This window comes from Carcharodon carcharias, chromosome 9, assembly GCF_017639515.1.
Source record: "Carcharodon carcharias isolate sCarCar2 chromosome 9, sCarCar2.pri, whole genome shotgun sequence".
Lineage (NCBI taxonomy): Eukaryota > Metazoa > Chordata > Chondrichthyes > Lamniformes > Lamnidae > Carcharodon > Carcharodon carcharias.
In genome coordinates this window covers 156,196,043-156,212,226 of record NC_054475.1, presented here as the reverse complement: position 1 = coordinate 156,212,226, position 16,184 = coordinate 156,196,043, and the positions used below count along the sequence as shown (strand labels likewise).

At 43.5% G+C, this 16,184-nt stretch overlaps 1 protein-coding gene and 1 long non-coding RNA gene across 4 annotated transcripts in view; one reads left to right on the top strand and one right to left on the bottom strand.

Annotated features, from left to right (window-relative positions):
* The window catches only part of LOC121282163, a 33,760-nt gene extending 28,746 nt beyond the window's left edge, over positions 1-5,014 (top strand). The window contains exon 2 of the long non-coding RNA XR_005944007.1: positions 4,024-5,014. This is a non-coding gene — a long non-coding RNA (uncharacterized LOC121282163). The remainder of the gene's footprint in view (positions 1-4,023) is intronic.
* Positions 1-16,184, bottom strand: part of mtmr1b (myotubularin related protein 1b) — a 71,630-nt gene that overhangs the window by 45,954 nt on the left and 9,492 nt on the right. For 2 of the 3 annotated variants that reach the window (XM_041195689.1, XM_041195691.1), the window contains exon 2: positions 12,559-12,670. In XM_041195689.1, coding sequence (XP_041051623.1) covers positions 12,559-12,670 — 112 coding nt within the window. Of the gene's footprint in view, positions 1-8,673; positions 8,698-12,558; positions 12,671-16,184 lie in introns of all 3 variants that reach the window. The other variant, XM_041195690.1, reaches the window with a different exon arrangement.

Here is a 16,184-nt window from a genome sequence, read left to right as displayed (position 1 = left end):
CGTCCACAATGCTGTAAACAATTTGATTTTAAACTAAATCTCACAATGGCATTTCCATATTCTGCTAGGTTCTCTTTCAATGATGAAATTAAATCAGGAATTTCAGCATTCGCAGCAATGTTCGAATTTCACAATCATTTAGTGCATGAACATGCTTAGATTGCCATGATGTCTTCTGACTGAACAATAGGACCACAGTTAACTGATAATGAGGAGAATAAGAACAAAAGAATATAAGAAAAAGGAACAGGAGTAGACCATTCGGCCCCTTGAGCCTGCTTTGCCATTCAATAAGATTATGGCTGATCTTCTTGTGTTTCCATTTCCACATTCCCACATTCCCATCTAACCCCGATAACCTTAGATTCTTGTTAGGCAAGGAAATCATCTAACTCTGCCCTAAAAATATTCAATGACCCCCGCCTCTACCACCTTCTGAGGCAGAGAATTCCAAAGTCACACAACCCTCAGAGAAAAAATTTCTCCTCATCTCTGTCCTAAAAGGGCGACTCCTAATTTTAAAACAGTGCCCCCCTAGTTCTGGACTCACCCACAAGAGGAAACATCCTTTCGATGTCTACCTTGTCAAGACCGTTCAGGATCTTATATACTTCAATCAAATCACTCTTCACTCTTCTAAACTCCAGTGGAAACAAGCCCAGTCTGTCCAACCTTTCCTCATAAGACAACCCATTCATTCCAGGTATCAATCTAGTAAACCTCCTTTGAACCACCTCCAATGCACTTACATCCTTCCTTAAATAAGGAGATCAAAACTACACATAGTATTTGAGATGCAGTCTCACCAATGCCCTGTATAACTGAAGCATAACATCCTTACTTTTATGTTCAATCCCTCTCATAACAAAGGATAGCATTCCATTAACCTTCTTAATTACTTGTTGTACCTGCATACTAACTTTTTGTGACTCATGTACTAGAATACCTAGGTCACTCTGCACTTCAAAATTATGCAGCCGTTCCCCGCTTATGCAATACTCTGCTTTTTGTTCTTTCTGCCAAAGTGAACAACTTCACATTTTCCCACATTAAACTCCATTTGCCAGATCTTTGCCCACTCACTCAACCTATCTATATCCATCTGCAACCTCATGTCCTCTTCACAACATACTTTCCTACCTATCTTTGTGTCACCTGCAAATTTAGCTACCATGTCTTCACTCCCCTCGTCTAAGTCATTGATGTAAATTGTAAAATGTTGAGGCCCCAGTACAGACCCCTGTGGGACTCCACAGTAGCCATTCTACTACATTTGTCAGGACAAGTAAATAGAATGCCCAGGGCATCAAGATAGTATATCCTCCCTGCCCACTATTCAATCTGAAATATGTTGGGCGAATTGGAACATTGCTTATCCTAGGGCTTATTGTAAGTTGGCAGTTACAATTCAGTTGGTCTGAAGAAGTCTTCGTAATCATACGTGTTAAGTCTTTATTGACTTTTAAAACTATTTATAGATAAACAGTAAAGGGTACAAGCTGGGAGCTGTCTCCATGCTGGCTGGTACACATGGCTCTGTCCAACACTCAACTGACCCTGGCTTCAGGTCATGTGCTCTCTTACATTACTGTGTGGGCAGAACTGTACTCAGTCCCACATTAACCCTATACGTATCCTACATCTTCCCCACCCCCACCGCCCAAGTCTTTATCCAATGTATTTAAATGATTATAGTTTACCTTATTTCTTACATTGTTACTAATACATTATCACTACCCCATCGCCCCCCTTCAGGTCCTTGAATTCTAAGGTTCAGAGTGGTCGGGCGGCCTGATAACCCTTCCATATGTAGTTCGCACACTTTCGGAGGATGGGTAGGCTCTGTCGCTTCTGGTTCTGTCTGTTGGTTTGGAGGGTGAGCTGGCATCCAGTTACCTTTTCATCCATTTCTTCGTGTTGAACCGCACTTGGTTGGTCCGGCTGTTGCGTTGGTTGCCATTCTAATTCATTTCTTGCGGGACGGACAAACATAGTGCTCGTCTCCTTGTTGCTCTTTTCATTTACTCTGTCGTCATGTGGGTCATGGCCATGTCCTCTGTCTCTTCTGTGGCCAGACAAGAGTCAGGTTTATTGGTATGCTAACCTCTGCATTTCATTGTTGGCAATGGATGGCTGCTACCAGGTTCCAGCATCTGGGAGTTGCGGTGTATGTTCGCTGGTTGCAGTGTTGACCTGCTGTACCGTCAGCGGAGCCAGAGGTTAAGGCTCATCAGACGGCTGATTGCTCTCTTTTACATCCTCCGCTGGAGGTGTCGTGGTTACCCCCTGGGTGGTCGGCTGGTCTGACCATTGTAGGTTTTCTGACACCTGTAACAAGAATGGACAAATGTGCTTCACAAAGAGAGAAGACGGTTCAGAGCTGAAGATCTGGTCAGGACACTCTTTTTGTTTGAGTGCTCAGGAGCTTGCAGTTTTGTATAATTAATCACAGTGGCTGTCTTGATATCTTCTGCCATTTTGAGGTGGTCCAGGGCTACACAGACACCTCTGCTCAAGAGAAAGGCTGGTTATGGATGACATCCATCTGTTCAACGATTTGTTTGCCGCCATATCTTAGTGGGTTCAGAATCACGCCTATGACCGGAAGTCAGATTCCTCCACGCCCATAGAGCGGTGCATCCATTGTTCGAAGCCAGAAGTCTTTTAGCCATGGTTCCTTGTCCAATAGGGCTGTTACGCTGACTCCTGTGTCTAACATAAAAATTTATTAAATGGCCACTGACGGAAACATCTGCATTCCAAAATAAGAAACCAAGATCTTTGACCTCACCCAAGAAGCATGGCTATGTGTCTCTCCCAGGCTTGCAGTCTCATATCATGCACAATCTTTGAGCCTTCTGTGCATTTCAGAGTTTTGGCCCTGCAGAGTTTGCTGTGGTGTCTGATCCTGTTGCATGGAAAGCACTGGGCTGAAGTTGCAGGACAATTGCTTTCGCCTGTGGGTCCGCTTTGCTCCACAGTGTTGACATGGTCGCTCTGCTGGATGGTTTGGGTATCACTTTCATTGGCCTGGAGTGTCCCTGTGTCTTTGTTGCTTAAACAGCTGAACTGCGGGTTTGCCTCTGCACCACAGTTTATTTTCTCCTCTTAAAATGGTTCTGTGCTGCTCACGGAGTTCTGACTGCCTAACTATCTGGAATGCCTTTTCCAGGATTCGATCTTCCTCGCTTGCATGAGGTCAGAGAGTACATGGTCTGCTGCCTCCTACCACTATTCTGTCTCTGATGAGTTCTGATTTTAAGTCTCCATATTCGCAACCTTCCGCCATCTTGTACAGATCATTGATGAATGAATCAACAGGCTCTCCTGGTTGCTGGACTTGCTGGTTAAATTTAGCTCGAGTATTTTATTGCTTCTTAGATTGAAATAAACGTCAAAAAATGTTAATACTTCTTCAAAAGTAGCAGATGAATCAATGACTCCCTGTCTTGCAATGATGTTGTCTACAATCGGGCCTACCGAGTAAAGCAGCGTGTTAACTTACTTAGCTTCTAACTTTTCGTTTAAACCTGAAGTGATGCTGTATTTTAGGAATCTTTTCCTCCAATATCCCCAATTATGTGATTGATCTGCGACTTGGATTAGTCCGAATTGATTTGGAAGTGCGGAATTCCGATCCAAGGTTAAATTTTTTGAAGTGCAGGTTCTGCTCTAAGATCTTTCTGAGCAAGATGGCGCCGCCTTTCACTTGGTGAAAGAGGGATTTCCCGCGGTTGCCAGGCTCCACTAGAATGGTGATCGCACTCAGCTTGGAAAAAAAAGAAATTCAACAATGGCTGCCTGGAAGGGCTGCCTGCAGAGTTCTCTTGCTCAGCATTTATGTTTAAAGTCACAAATTTGTCTGATCCAGACTTTTGCTTGCCTTTAGTCACGACTCTCCCAGAGTATTCAATTGATTATTCATAAAAAATTTTTTGGAGCGCACAAACTCGAGGATCGGGTTTTTGCAACAGGTTTTTTCAAACTGCATTTCTGACTCTGAATTATTTCAATATTTTTCAGGATTTGGTGCAGCCTGGAGCTCGCTCTGCTCTCTGAGATTTGAAATTGGACTTCCAAAGGGGATGTAATGGAGTCTGCTGCTGCAATAAGGAATTTTAAATCTCTGCCTTCAGCTTCCAAGCCTTTCTTTGGAGCTTTCTCTTGGAAATTTTTCCTCTACACCACTGCTTATGGAGCTTCTTTTCAGATCAGGCTGCTTTGTTACATTTTTTTCTCAGTCTTCTAGTATTTGAGCTTTATTCTGCATTTTCTGTGAGGTTTTGGGTTTTTCCACAAGCTGCCCCCATGTTGTAGGGCGTTGGTTACAGTCTGGTAGGTCTGAAGAAGTCCTCATAGTCATACATATGTTAACTGTAAGTCTTTATTGACTCGTAGAACTATTTACAAATATACAGTAAAGGGTAAAAGCTAGGATCAATCTCCATGCTTGCTGATACACATGGCTCTGTCCAACACTCAAATGGCTCTGGGTCACGTGCTATCTTACACCACTGTGTGGGCGGTATTGCACTCAGTCCCACAATAACCCTATATGTGCCAGACCCTTATACCACAGGGCTGAGCAACACTACTTTCACAGGGCAGTCACTAGCAATGCCTAATATCCCAGTTTGGCACTGTAGAAACAGCAAATATAATTATAATCCATTAGGAAGCAACCAACTTGAAAGTACCAAAATGGTTTCTAAAGCACAGCCCTCACCATCGGCTAATGCCCTTCCTATTGTTAACCAGCCAAATTCAATGTTTCAGCCGAGAGCTGTATTACCTCCGTAAAGGTCTGTAATTTGAACTCTTATCCCTCACAGATATCTTTATATCTACTATTTGACATATGAAAAGGGTCACCATGGCAGAGCCCTTTAAAATGGAGAGAAGAATTTAAAATTAATACCTTCACCTTTATCCCAAAGACTGTTTCATCTTGAAATGTGCTCCATGGTAAAACTCGACACATCTTATTGCAATAAACACAAAGCCAGCATCTTAATCAATATTACAATGGACCGTTTTATTAAAAATCTGTAACTGGCTTTCGATGATGCCACAATGCACCTTCATAGGCTGAGAGCTGTATTTCACCGCACAATGTTTCTTAGTGAATGTTACCTGCTTTGAAAAAAACAGTTGAAGTTACAACACTGCTCATAATTACCTCTGGCCTAATTTCCGCTAAACAGGGAAACCTATAGAACCTTTGACCTGAACAGCTCCCAATTTTCACTGCTTCGAGCCAACTCCACCTTTCAGTAACTCTGCACTGCACCAATGTTGGGTGCAGAAGGGAAATTCCACATTTTATACACAGAGCATGGATGGAGACTGGATGATGAGATTTATGCACGCCAATCATTTATAAGAAATATCTTTTTATTCTGGGAATAAAGGATCATTTAAGAATGAATAAAAAGGAAGAAGATTGTCACAATAACTAGTGTTAGTATGTGGAAATGCTAAAACACCGAGAACAAAGGTAGGGGCTGAATTAAAAGAGAATTTCCTGTATTAGTAGACTTAGAAACATATCACCATCCTGACTTGGAAATATATCGCTGTTCCGTCCCTGTCGCTGGGTCAAAATCCTGGAGCTCCCTCCCTGACATCACATGGTCTGCAGCGGTTCAAGAAGGCTGCTCACCACCACCTCAAAGGCAACTAGGGATGGGCAATAAATGCTGGCCCAGCCAGCGAAGCCCACATCCCATGAATGAATAAAAAAGAGGCTAGAGAAATGAAAAGGGAAGAGTGCTTTCCTCCCTAATTACACACTTAAACATCTCCCTTCAGAGTAGATTTCAGTGTGCCTTCTCTGTTTGTGGCGTGCTGGTGCTGGGAATAAATTGGCATTACCTGTGTACAACATGTGATAACCCTACGGTATAACATGCAATTAGTGCATAATATTTACTGACTATATTCATTTTAAGGAAGTTGGCTCAAAAGTTTTTATCTCTGCTCCAAAGGTACAAGGTTTTGAGTTACTCAATTACTTTGCGTTTGCTAGAAAAACTGGCTAACTCTCCCACTTAAATCCTGGGTTTTAAAACTGGGGTCTGTGGGTTCTGGGATACACTGGAGGATCCCAGGGCTCCAAGGGACATTATCCATTTCGAACTAACCCATCAGCACAGTCTCGATAATTTAGACAATCATTGAATGTTTCTAACACAGGAGGTAGTCATTCGGCCAATCGAGCCCACGCCAGCTCTCAGCAAGAGCAATCCAGCTAATCCCACTTTCCTGCCCTTTACCCGTAGCCATGATTTTTTTTTTTCCTTTTCCAGTACTTATCCAAATCTCTTAAAAGTCTCGACTGAATCTCCCTCCACCACCTTTTCAAGTAGCGCATTCCAGATCTGAACTTGATGTGTCATTCGTTCTTTAGCCTGGTGAGTACTGGATATCAGTGCCTTCTGGATCTTGACCCTTCTGTCAGCGGGAACAAATTCTCTCTCTACCTACTCTGTCTAGACCCCTCAATTTTGAAAGCCTCTATCAAATCTCTTCCGCAACATTCTCTTCTCCAAGGAGAACAATTCCAGCTTCTCCAATCTATCCACATAACTGAAGCCTCTCATCTTTGGAATCATTCTAATAAATTTATTTGGTACCAATCCCCAAGGTATTAACACCCTTCCTAAAGGACTGTGCCTTGAACTGTACACAGTACTCCAGTTGAGGCTGAACCAGTGTTTTGTAAAGGTTCGCTGTAACTTCTTTGCTTTTGTGCTATATGTGTCTATTTATAGGGCCCAGAATTCCAGCTAGCCACTATCTCAACATACCCAACAATTTGTGCATGTATTCTCTAAATCTCTTTGTTCTTACACCCCAATTCTTAAGCATTTACCTGTATCTATCTAATTGCTGTATACAGAAATTGTTCTGTGGAGATAATTCTTTGGATAACTGACAGCGAAGGCAGAATTTTACACCAGTGGATTTTATGGTCCAGTCGAAGTCAATAGAATTTTGAACGGTTCGTCACACACCCAGAGTTTCCAGAAGTTGAAATATGGGCAGCATGTCGATACCGAGAGAGAGGAGTCCTGGCAGGGTGATTTCATTGCTTTGTGTCAATAGTCGTTTGGTAGAACAGAACTTGAGTATTGCTGAAAAAGGAGATATTTCTGAGCTTTTCATCTTGCACCTCTCAGTACCTTTATGAGTGCAGGATGAAAAGCCTAGATGTCTCTTTTTTCAGCAATTGTGCCAATACTTGGAGAGGAGGTCTCAGGCAGCGTGCCAATGATCTTGCAAGATTTATATGACTGTCAGTATCTGGAGAGACTATCACCAGGAGGATGTCAATATTTTCAATAAGGGTCACAGGGCAGTGCCAATATTTGAAAAGAATATAAAACATACAGCACAAAACAAGCTACTTGTCCCAAACTGTCCATGCTGATGGTGTCTATGCTTGCTTTCCCTTAGAAGAATCTATGCTTTTCGCCTCAACTACTGTGGTAGCGAGTTACACATTCTCACGACTCTCTGAGTAAAGAGGCTTCTCCTGAATTCCCAATTTGATTTGTCAATTTCTATCTTATATGTATGGCCCCTAGTTCTGGTCATCCCACAATCATCTTCCATATGTCCACCTTATCAATCTCTTTCATAATCTTAAAGGCCCCTCAAGGTGACTCCTCAACCGGTCTTTCCAATTTTTCCTCTCTGGTATCATCCTAGTAAATCTTTTTTGCACCTTCTCCAAATGTCTCTATATCCTTTCTATTATGTGCAATCCAGAACAGTCTCCCAACTGTGGTCTAACAAAAGCTCCATTCAAGTTTATCATAGTTTCTGTGTTTTTGAATTCAATCCTTCTAGAAATAAGCCCCCATGCTTTGCTATGTTCACAACCTTATTGAACTGTGCCTAGGTTTAGTTATCAGTGTACCTATACCCCTCAATACCATTTCTACTCCATTTACACTCTTATTTTCTGAGGAGTACATTACCTCCTTATTCTCCCTAAGGAAATGCAGCACCTCACCTGATCTATTGAAATTCATTTGGCAATTACACACCCAGTCTGCAGATTAATGAACATTTTCTTGTATTTTGTCACCATCTTCCTCAGTGTTAACCCTATGCCCTTAATCAGCAGGAGTGTGTCAATATTTGCAGTGTGACTCATTGGGCTGTGTTTGCATTTAAACAGGGGTTCCCCGGACATAACCATTTGAAACTGCCCAGTTTAAATGGCTCCACGCTTGTTTAACAGCAGTCGACACGATCAGCGTTTCAAAATTAAAATTCATAAGAGATTTGGAAGACAAGCAAACAATATTTGAGAGCCAGATTCTCATCGGAGCCACGGGCTTCAACTTCAGGGACGAGGGGATTGTTGAGATCAGCTAAAAAATTATGATCTTGGAGCAGGGGTGACACTGCATGAGAGCAAACTCCTTACCCTGCCAATTGCCACGGAGCTACACACATGGTAAACGGCATTTTTAATAAGCATTGCAAAAGTCGAAAAACCCACTCCACTAAAAGGAGGTGAAAGATGTAAAGGTTGTACTGACATTAAAAAAAAAAACAAGAAAAATGAGGCCAAACACACGCTGGAAGCTTTGCATCAGAGTACGAGAGACAAACAGGAAGAAAAAAGCCTGCTGTGTTCCTGATTCATTTCATCCTTACCCTTAGATCAGGCCTTCTGAAAACCTGTTAGTTAAAATACATTAACAAAAAATCAATAAAAGAAGCTTGGTACGGTCAAAGTCTCCCACCATTGAATCCTGCTCATCACAATCAACCAATATCAGAAATAAAACAACATTATTAAGATCTATGCAGTGAAATCCACAATATAAGTCTGCAGCTTCCTGTGGTTTGTAGCTTTTGTACCATAGTCATCGATTTAGCACAAATAATTAAGAAGGGGCTCGCAGAATTAAATAAATGTAGCAGTGAGGGCAAGAGCAGGCAGCTTGGCTGTGCTCCTTTTGATCTGTGTGGTAGTCCTGCTGCGCACTGTGATCATACAGCTTTCCCAGCGGCATACAAACTGGGTTAACACAGTGCTTAAATATGCCAGTACTCTAAGGCACTGGAAGACAGAGAGAGTCAGGGTGTGGCCTGTTGTTCGCAATTCCCTGCACAGAGAGTTCCTGACGATGAACACTAAGCACAAGACAGAAACCGCTTCAGACTGCTTGTTCTCCTTCCAGCAGCAGCACTGCCAGAAGCTTGGGAGCAGCTTTCCTATCCAGCAGGATAAAGGGCTTGAGCAAAGAAAATGAAACATTAAAGAAAGGGAACTAGAGTAACACTGGCAGCAAATCCTCTGATGTCACGTCTCATGGGCCTCAATCATCACCCCCCCCCACCCCCCCCAAACGACCCCACCGCCGAACAGCTTCCAGGTTAAGACCACAGGCAGGCATGAAGGTGGTGTGGCCACTTTTATTCATTACTCCTCAGCTCTGTAGTTGGGATTCTTGCGACCTGTGCAAATGAGCAGTCAGGGCGCCCCACAGACAAGCTGCCAAGTGGAGTGTTGTGAGGAGAGAGGAAAGCAGCTGCAAAAGATAGCTGGTCTCAGCCTGCTTTCCGGTCTAGGCCTGGACCTGCAGAGGCGGCCCTAAGATCGAGGGAAATTGGGCCTTAGGTCTCATTTGAATAATTGAGGTGAGCAGTTGGTTTAATCATCAGAAGCACATCACCCAATGGGACACTTCAGGAAGTCTGCCTCGACGAGAGCGGCCCTCATGAAAGGGGTGGTGGGAGGTAATAAGAGGGGTGGGCTACGGTTAGGTGAGGGCTGAAATAGAGGGTAAACGATTGCAATGCCTGTCGACTCAGTGCACCATTTCTGCTCCCCCTGGCTCTACAGGAAGGTGCGTCATTCAAAAAAAAAAACAATTAGCTCTGCTTTGGGACCACTAATAATTCCTGAGCGGAGTAGGCCCCAAGCCTGCGCCACTCATCAATACCTAATTTGTTAAGGGGGTTCTTTAACAGGGGGTTAGCACCCTAATTTTCATATTCACAGGACCTAACTCCTGTTTTGAAGGACGCCTTAAAAATGGACCCCTTCAATTTGACAGCGGAGATGGGCATTCATTGGCCATCCCACTGTGAAACTACCATTGCTGTGGGGAAGAGCGTGTCCCAAGTTCTGCTCCGTCTGCTGCAACAGTCTGTAAGAGGAACCTCTCCAAGTATACAGGTGCTGTACAGGCGCTAGAGTCTGTCACTGAGGGTGCAGCTGACTCACTGACAGGAGACAAGAGTAAATAACAAAAGTAAATGCTGGAAATTAGAAATTAAAACCACAAATGCTGTGAATACAGAGTATGTTTATCAGCATCTGTAAAGAGAAAAGACAAGTTACTCTCCCGGATGCATCCTCTTGATCAGATCTGAAAAATTAAAAATAAGCTGTTTAGGTGGAAAAGAAACAGAAGAAAGGGCAGAAAGGTAGAAGCAATAAATATTCAAATCGTGACAAAGGACTAGAACAAGTACCGAGGAGACTGCACCATGAGCAGTGGCTATCGAACACTAGATTGGAAGAATAATGTAAAGGTTCGTAAAGATTGCTGTCTAACATAGAAAGCTTGGGGCCTTGGACAATGGAGGAGATAAATGGATAGCTGTTGCATCTGTAGTTACACAGGATGATGCCAGTGGAGAAGAATAAGGTATCCTGGAGGTAACGCTCTCACTACAAAGTGGACAGGGGAAGGGTTGGGAGGGAGGGGATGATACAGCCTGGTAGCAGGACCTTGCTGAAAGTGGTGGAATTGTGGACGATGATCTGGTGAATGTGGCGGCTGGTGGAGTTAATGATCAGCCTCAAGGGCTTCCCCTGGTGCTGCTGCTTGTTTGGAGAGATGGGGGTGGGGGAAGAAGTGAGCGCAGAGGCTCAGGAAATGGAATGGGTGCTCCTGATCATCATGGGATGGCTACTGAAAAAACTCAGAAACTTCAGAAGCTCCAGGGTAGAAAGTGGAGGCATCAGAGCAAGTGTGATGGAGAAACCGGGATAAGGAAATGTTGTCTTTGCAAGAAGCTGAATGGGTACAATCCAGGTTTATTACGGAAACCTGTAGTTGATAGTAATGTCACTATTAGAGAAATATGAGGACAGAGAAATATTCAGGAAAGACTCAGAGACAAACCACATAAAGGTGAGTGATAGGTCAGATGACATGAAAGATGATGTGAAACTACAATCAAGCCAGGCAGTACAGAATGAGACCCGCTGTCGGAGATGGAGTATTGGGCGGTACACAATAGGTATGAATTGCACAAAACACCAAGAGCATCAGAGGATAACGTGTGACTATCTATTCCAAAGAGAATGAGCGGAGGGAACATACATTGATAAATCATCAGAATGCAACAACAGACATAAATATAAAGATACAGCAATTCAGGGATAAATATTAAAGGCTTTAGAAAATTTAGATCTGAACTGAAGGGACGAGCTAGTCATAAAGTTTAATTTGTTTTTTTCACATGTATCTCAACCAGGTATCACAGTAAAAATGCTTGTTGAGCAACAGATTCTGTTGCAAGATTTCTGTACGCTTACTTCTGTAATGCCAAAACACAAATAATCCGAGCTCTCATCTGTATAGTTATATAATAAATGACAGTCTTGAATCCTGATCCAAACCTATCAGTTTCCTTTCAGTCAATGGAGATGATAGCTTTCAGCCCATTATTATATATCAGCTGATCACGTCAATGCTGTGTTTGAGACTCTATAATAGATCTCCTGCTGGTTGAGAATTACACTGGTAACAAATTACACATAAAAGATTTTTCGTAACCTATACACCCTAGGTAAAAGGGAAAGTGTGCACAGGTTGGATCCTTCAATCTTATTATTCTATGGCCTCTTGTGTTAGGGATTAGATTAGATTAGAAGGCCCTTCATGATTACACTATTTGACAGAGTCTAGGAAGTTACAGCATAGAAAGAGACCATTCAGCGGGTTGTGCCTCTTTGAAAATCGTGCTTTGTCCCACATTTTGTCTATAACCCTGCAAATTCCTCTTCCTCAAAGATCTGCCACTACACTATATACACCAATGAGCTGAACTTCTGCACATCAATCTAAAATATGCAGCGTAATCTGCATAACCCGTCAGTTAGTTACTTTACCATCTTTAGCATTTGTGCAGTAAAGACACTAATTATTTTCAACGTTTTTTTAAAAATTGTATATAAAACAGACTATTGTCACAACACATTGGATGTACTAACGCCAGAGTGAAACAATGTTAATCACTCTCCACACAGCAAATTCCCTGTTGTCTAAATCATCGGGCAGAGTGGGGCATTGTGTTAGGGAGATGGTTAGACAGATGGAGGGATAATTCAGAAGCTATCCTCACACAACTCCGAGTTGTCACTTAGATAGACACATAAAACCTCATATGCTGAACAGGGCAAGGTGGGGGGGGGGGTGGCGGGTACAATGAAGAGGAGGTAAGTGGAGGAGAGTGAGTTATTGAGAGAAACAGATTCCAAGGCTGCAGGTGTCACAAGTTTAAACTAACATCACTTACCCTATAATCTTTCGAGATGGAGATGTTGTCTGGCACTGCTGCAGTTGAAAGCTGGGTTGAGATAGTAGCAGCTATAAGCTGTTTGCACCATTCAACATGAGACCCTGCAGGGCTGGATAAACAGGAGAAGGCATCAGGCTCCATCGACAACAGGCGCTAATTAAAACCCAGTCCCCACTGTTTATACAACACATGTTAGCGTTTACGCCACTTTACAAGGTGGTCAGTAAGAACCAAGATCTAACTAAACTAAAAACACTAAATTGCCCCTAATTAGACTCATCCAGAATCTGATCACTAAGCACTTTAACAAGGTAACAACAACTGATTGATCAGTAAATACAGGGTAAGTATTTATTGTACTGCCCAAAATACCCAACATACTTGACACATTATAAACAGCACCTATAAAACTGACTGCTTTGATAACAGCAAATTTATCTCATTTTAGGCAGCGAACCATAATAAATGTGGACAGTCTAAGTGTCAGGGAGATACTCTGCATTACAGTTTGGCCAAGGAATGTCTCTATATGTTTTTGTTTCATATATGTGAGCAATGCCATAACAGATTATCTAAGGAGAGGCTTAGCGGTGACACAGTGGTATTGACACTGGAGTAGTGATCCAGAAACCCAGGGTAATGCTCGGGGGAATTAAAAACAAAAATTCCTGGACAAACTCAGCAGGTCTGCCAGCATCTGCGGAGAAGGATACAGTTGGCGTTTCGAATCCGTATGACCCTTCATCAGAACTAAGATATATAGAAATGAGATGAAATATAAGCTGGTAGAAGGGGGTGGGACAGGAGAACTGGATAGGGGGCCACTGACAGGTGGAGGCCAAGAAGAGACTGCCAAAGATGTCATAGACAAAAGGACAAAGGGGTGTTGATGGTGGTGATACTATCTAAAGAATGTGCTAATGGGGGACATTGAGGGAAGCAAGCTAGTGGCAGATGACCCTAGTGGGGGTGGGATGGAGGGAAGGGATCGGAATGGGCTAAAACGTGAAGATGAAACAATAGATCAAAATAAATTTTAAAATAGGAGGGAAAAGAAAAAAATATAGTGTAAAAAATTATAAATTATTGGAAAAAGGAGGATCGGAAAGAGGGTGGGGATGGAGGAGAGAGTTCATGATCTGAAATTGTTGACTGGGGACCAGGGTTTGAATCCCACCACAGCAGATTCAGTAAAAATCTGGAATTAAAAATCTAATGATGACCATGAAACCATTGTTGTAAAAACCGATCTGGTTCACTAATGCCCCTTTGGGAAGGAAATCTTCTGCCTTTACCTGGTCTGGCCTACATGTGACTCCAGACCCACAGCAATGTGGTTGACACATTGAAATGGCCCTCAAATGGCAGAGCAAGACATTCAGTTGTATTAAACTGCTACGAAGTCTATAAGGAATGAAACCGGATGGACCATTCAGCATCAACTTAGGCACCTTAAACAACAATGGCAAACTCAGCCCTGTCAACCTTGCCAAGTCTTGCAAAGTCCTTCTTACTAACATCTGGGAGCTAGTGCCAAAATTGGGAGAGCTGTCTCACAGGCTAGTCAAGCAACAACCTAGTTTATTCATACTCAGGGAATCATACCTTCCTGACAATGTCCCAGACACCACCATCACCATTCCTGGGTTTGTCCTGTCCCACCGGCAGAAGAGGTGGTGGCACAGTGGTATATAGTTGGGAGGGAGTTGCCCTGGGAGTCTTCAACATCAACTCCAGAGTCCATGAAGTCTCATGGCATCAGGTAACACATGGGCAAGGAAACCTCCTGCTGATTACCACATACTGCCCTCCCTCAGCTGATGAATCAATGCTCCGCCATGTTGAACGTGACTTAGAGGAAGCAATGAGGGTGGCAAGGACGCAGAATGTATTCTGGGTGGGGACTTGAATGTTCTTCACCAAAAGTGGCTCAGTAGCACTGGTTCATTGGTATTGACTGAGCGGAACAAGTCCTAAAAGCCGCAAATGCTATACTGAGTCTGCAGTAGTTGGTGAGGGAACTAACAAGAGGGAAAAACATTCTTGACCTCATCCTCACCAACCTACTTGACACAGATACATCTGGATACATCTGTCCATCAGTACTGGGAGAGCCACAGATACATTAGCATCAGTAGGAGTGACCCACCACACAGTCCTTGTGGAGTCCCGTTTTCACATTGAAGATACCCTCCATTGTGTTGTATGGCACTAACACCATGCTAAATGGGATAGATTTCGAACAGATCGAGCAACTCGAGACTGGGCATCCATGAGGTGCTGTGGGCCATCAGCAGCAGCAGAATTGTACTCAACCACAATCTGTAACCTCATGGCCCAGAATATCCCCAACTCTACCATTACCACCAAGCCAGGGGATCAACCCTGGTTCAAAGAAGAGTGTAGGAGGGCATGCCAGAAGCAGCACCAGGCATACCTAAAAACGAGATGTCAAACTGGTGAAGCCACAACACAGGACTACCTGCATGTCAAACGACATAAGCAGCAAGTGATAGACAAAACTAAGCGATCCCACAACCAACGGATCAGATCTTCGCTCTGCAGTCCTGCCATATCCAGTCGTGAATGGTGGTGGACAAACAACTCACTGGAGGAGGAGGCTCCACAAATATCCCCATCCTCATTGATGGGGGTGCCCAGCACATCAGTGCAATAGATAAGGCTGAAGCATTTGTTACAATTTTCAGCCAGAAATGCTGCGTGGAAGACCCATCTCAGCCACCTCCAGAGGTCCCCACCTCCCCACCTTCACAGATGCCAGTCTTCAGCCAATTCAATTCACTTCATGTGATATCAAGAAACAGCTGATGGCACTGGATACTGCAAAGGCTATGGGCCCTGACAATGTTCCCGCAATAGCACTGAAGACTTGTGCTCCAGAACTTGGTGTGCCCCTAGCCAAGTTATTCCAATACAGGTACAACATTAGCAACTACACAGCAATGTGGAAAATTGCCCAGGTATGTACAGTCCACGAAGAGCAGGACAAATCCAACACGGCCAATTACCGCTCCATCAGTCTACTCTCAATGATCAGTAAAGTGATGGAAGATATCACCAACAGTGCTATCAAGTGGCACTTGCTTAGCAATAACCTGCTCACTGATGCTTGGTTTGGGGTCTGCCAAGATCACTCAGCTCCTGACCTCAATACAGCCTTGGTTCATGCATGAACAAAAGAGCTGAACTCCCAAGGTGAGGTGAGAGTGACTGCCCTTGACAACAAGGCAGCATTTGACAGTGTGTGGCATCAAGGAGCCCTAGCAAAACAGGAGTCATACCCAGCACAAAGGAAGATGGTTGTGTTTGTTAGGGATCAGTCATCTCAGCTCCAGGACATCACTGCAGGAGTTCCTCAGGGTAGTGCCTTGGCCCAAACATCTTCAGCAGCTTCATCAATGACCTTCCTTCCAGTACAAGGTCAAAAGTAGGGATATTTGCTGATGATTGCACAATGTTCAGCATCATTCGCAACTCCTCAGGAGACTGAAGCAGTCCATGTCCAAATGCAGCAAGACCTGGGCAATATCCAGGCTTGGGCTGACAAGTGGCAAGTAACATTCACACCACACAAGTGCCAGGCAATGACCATCTCCAACAAG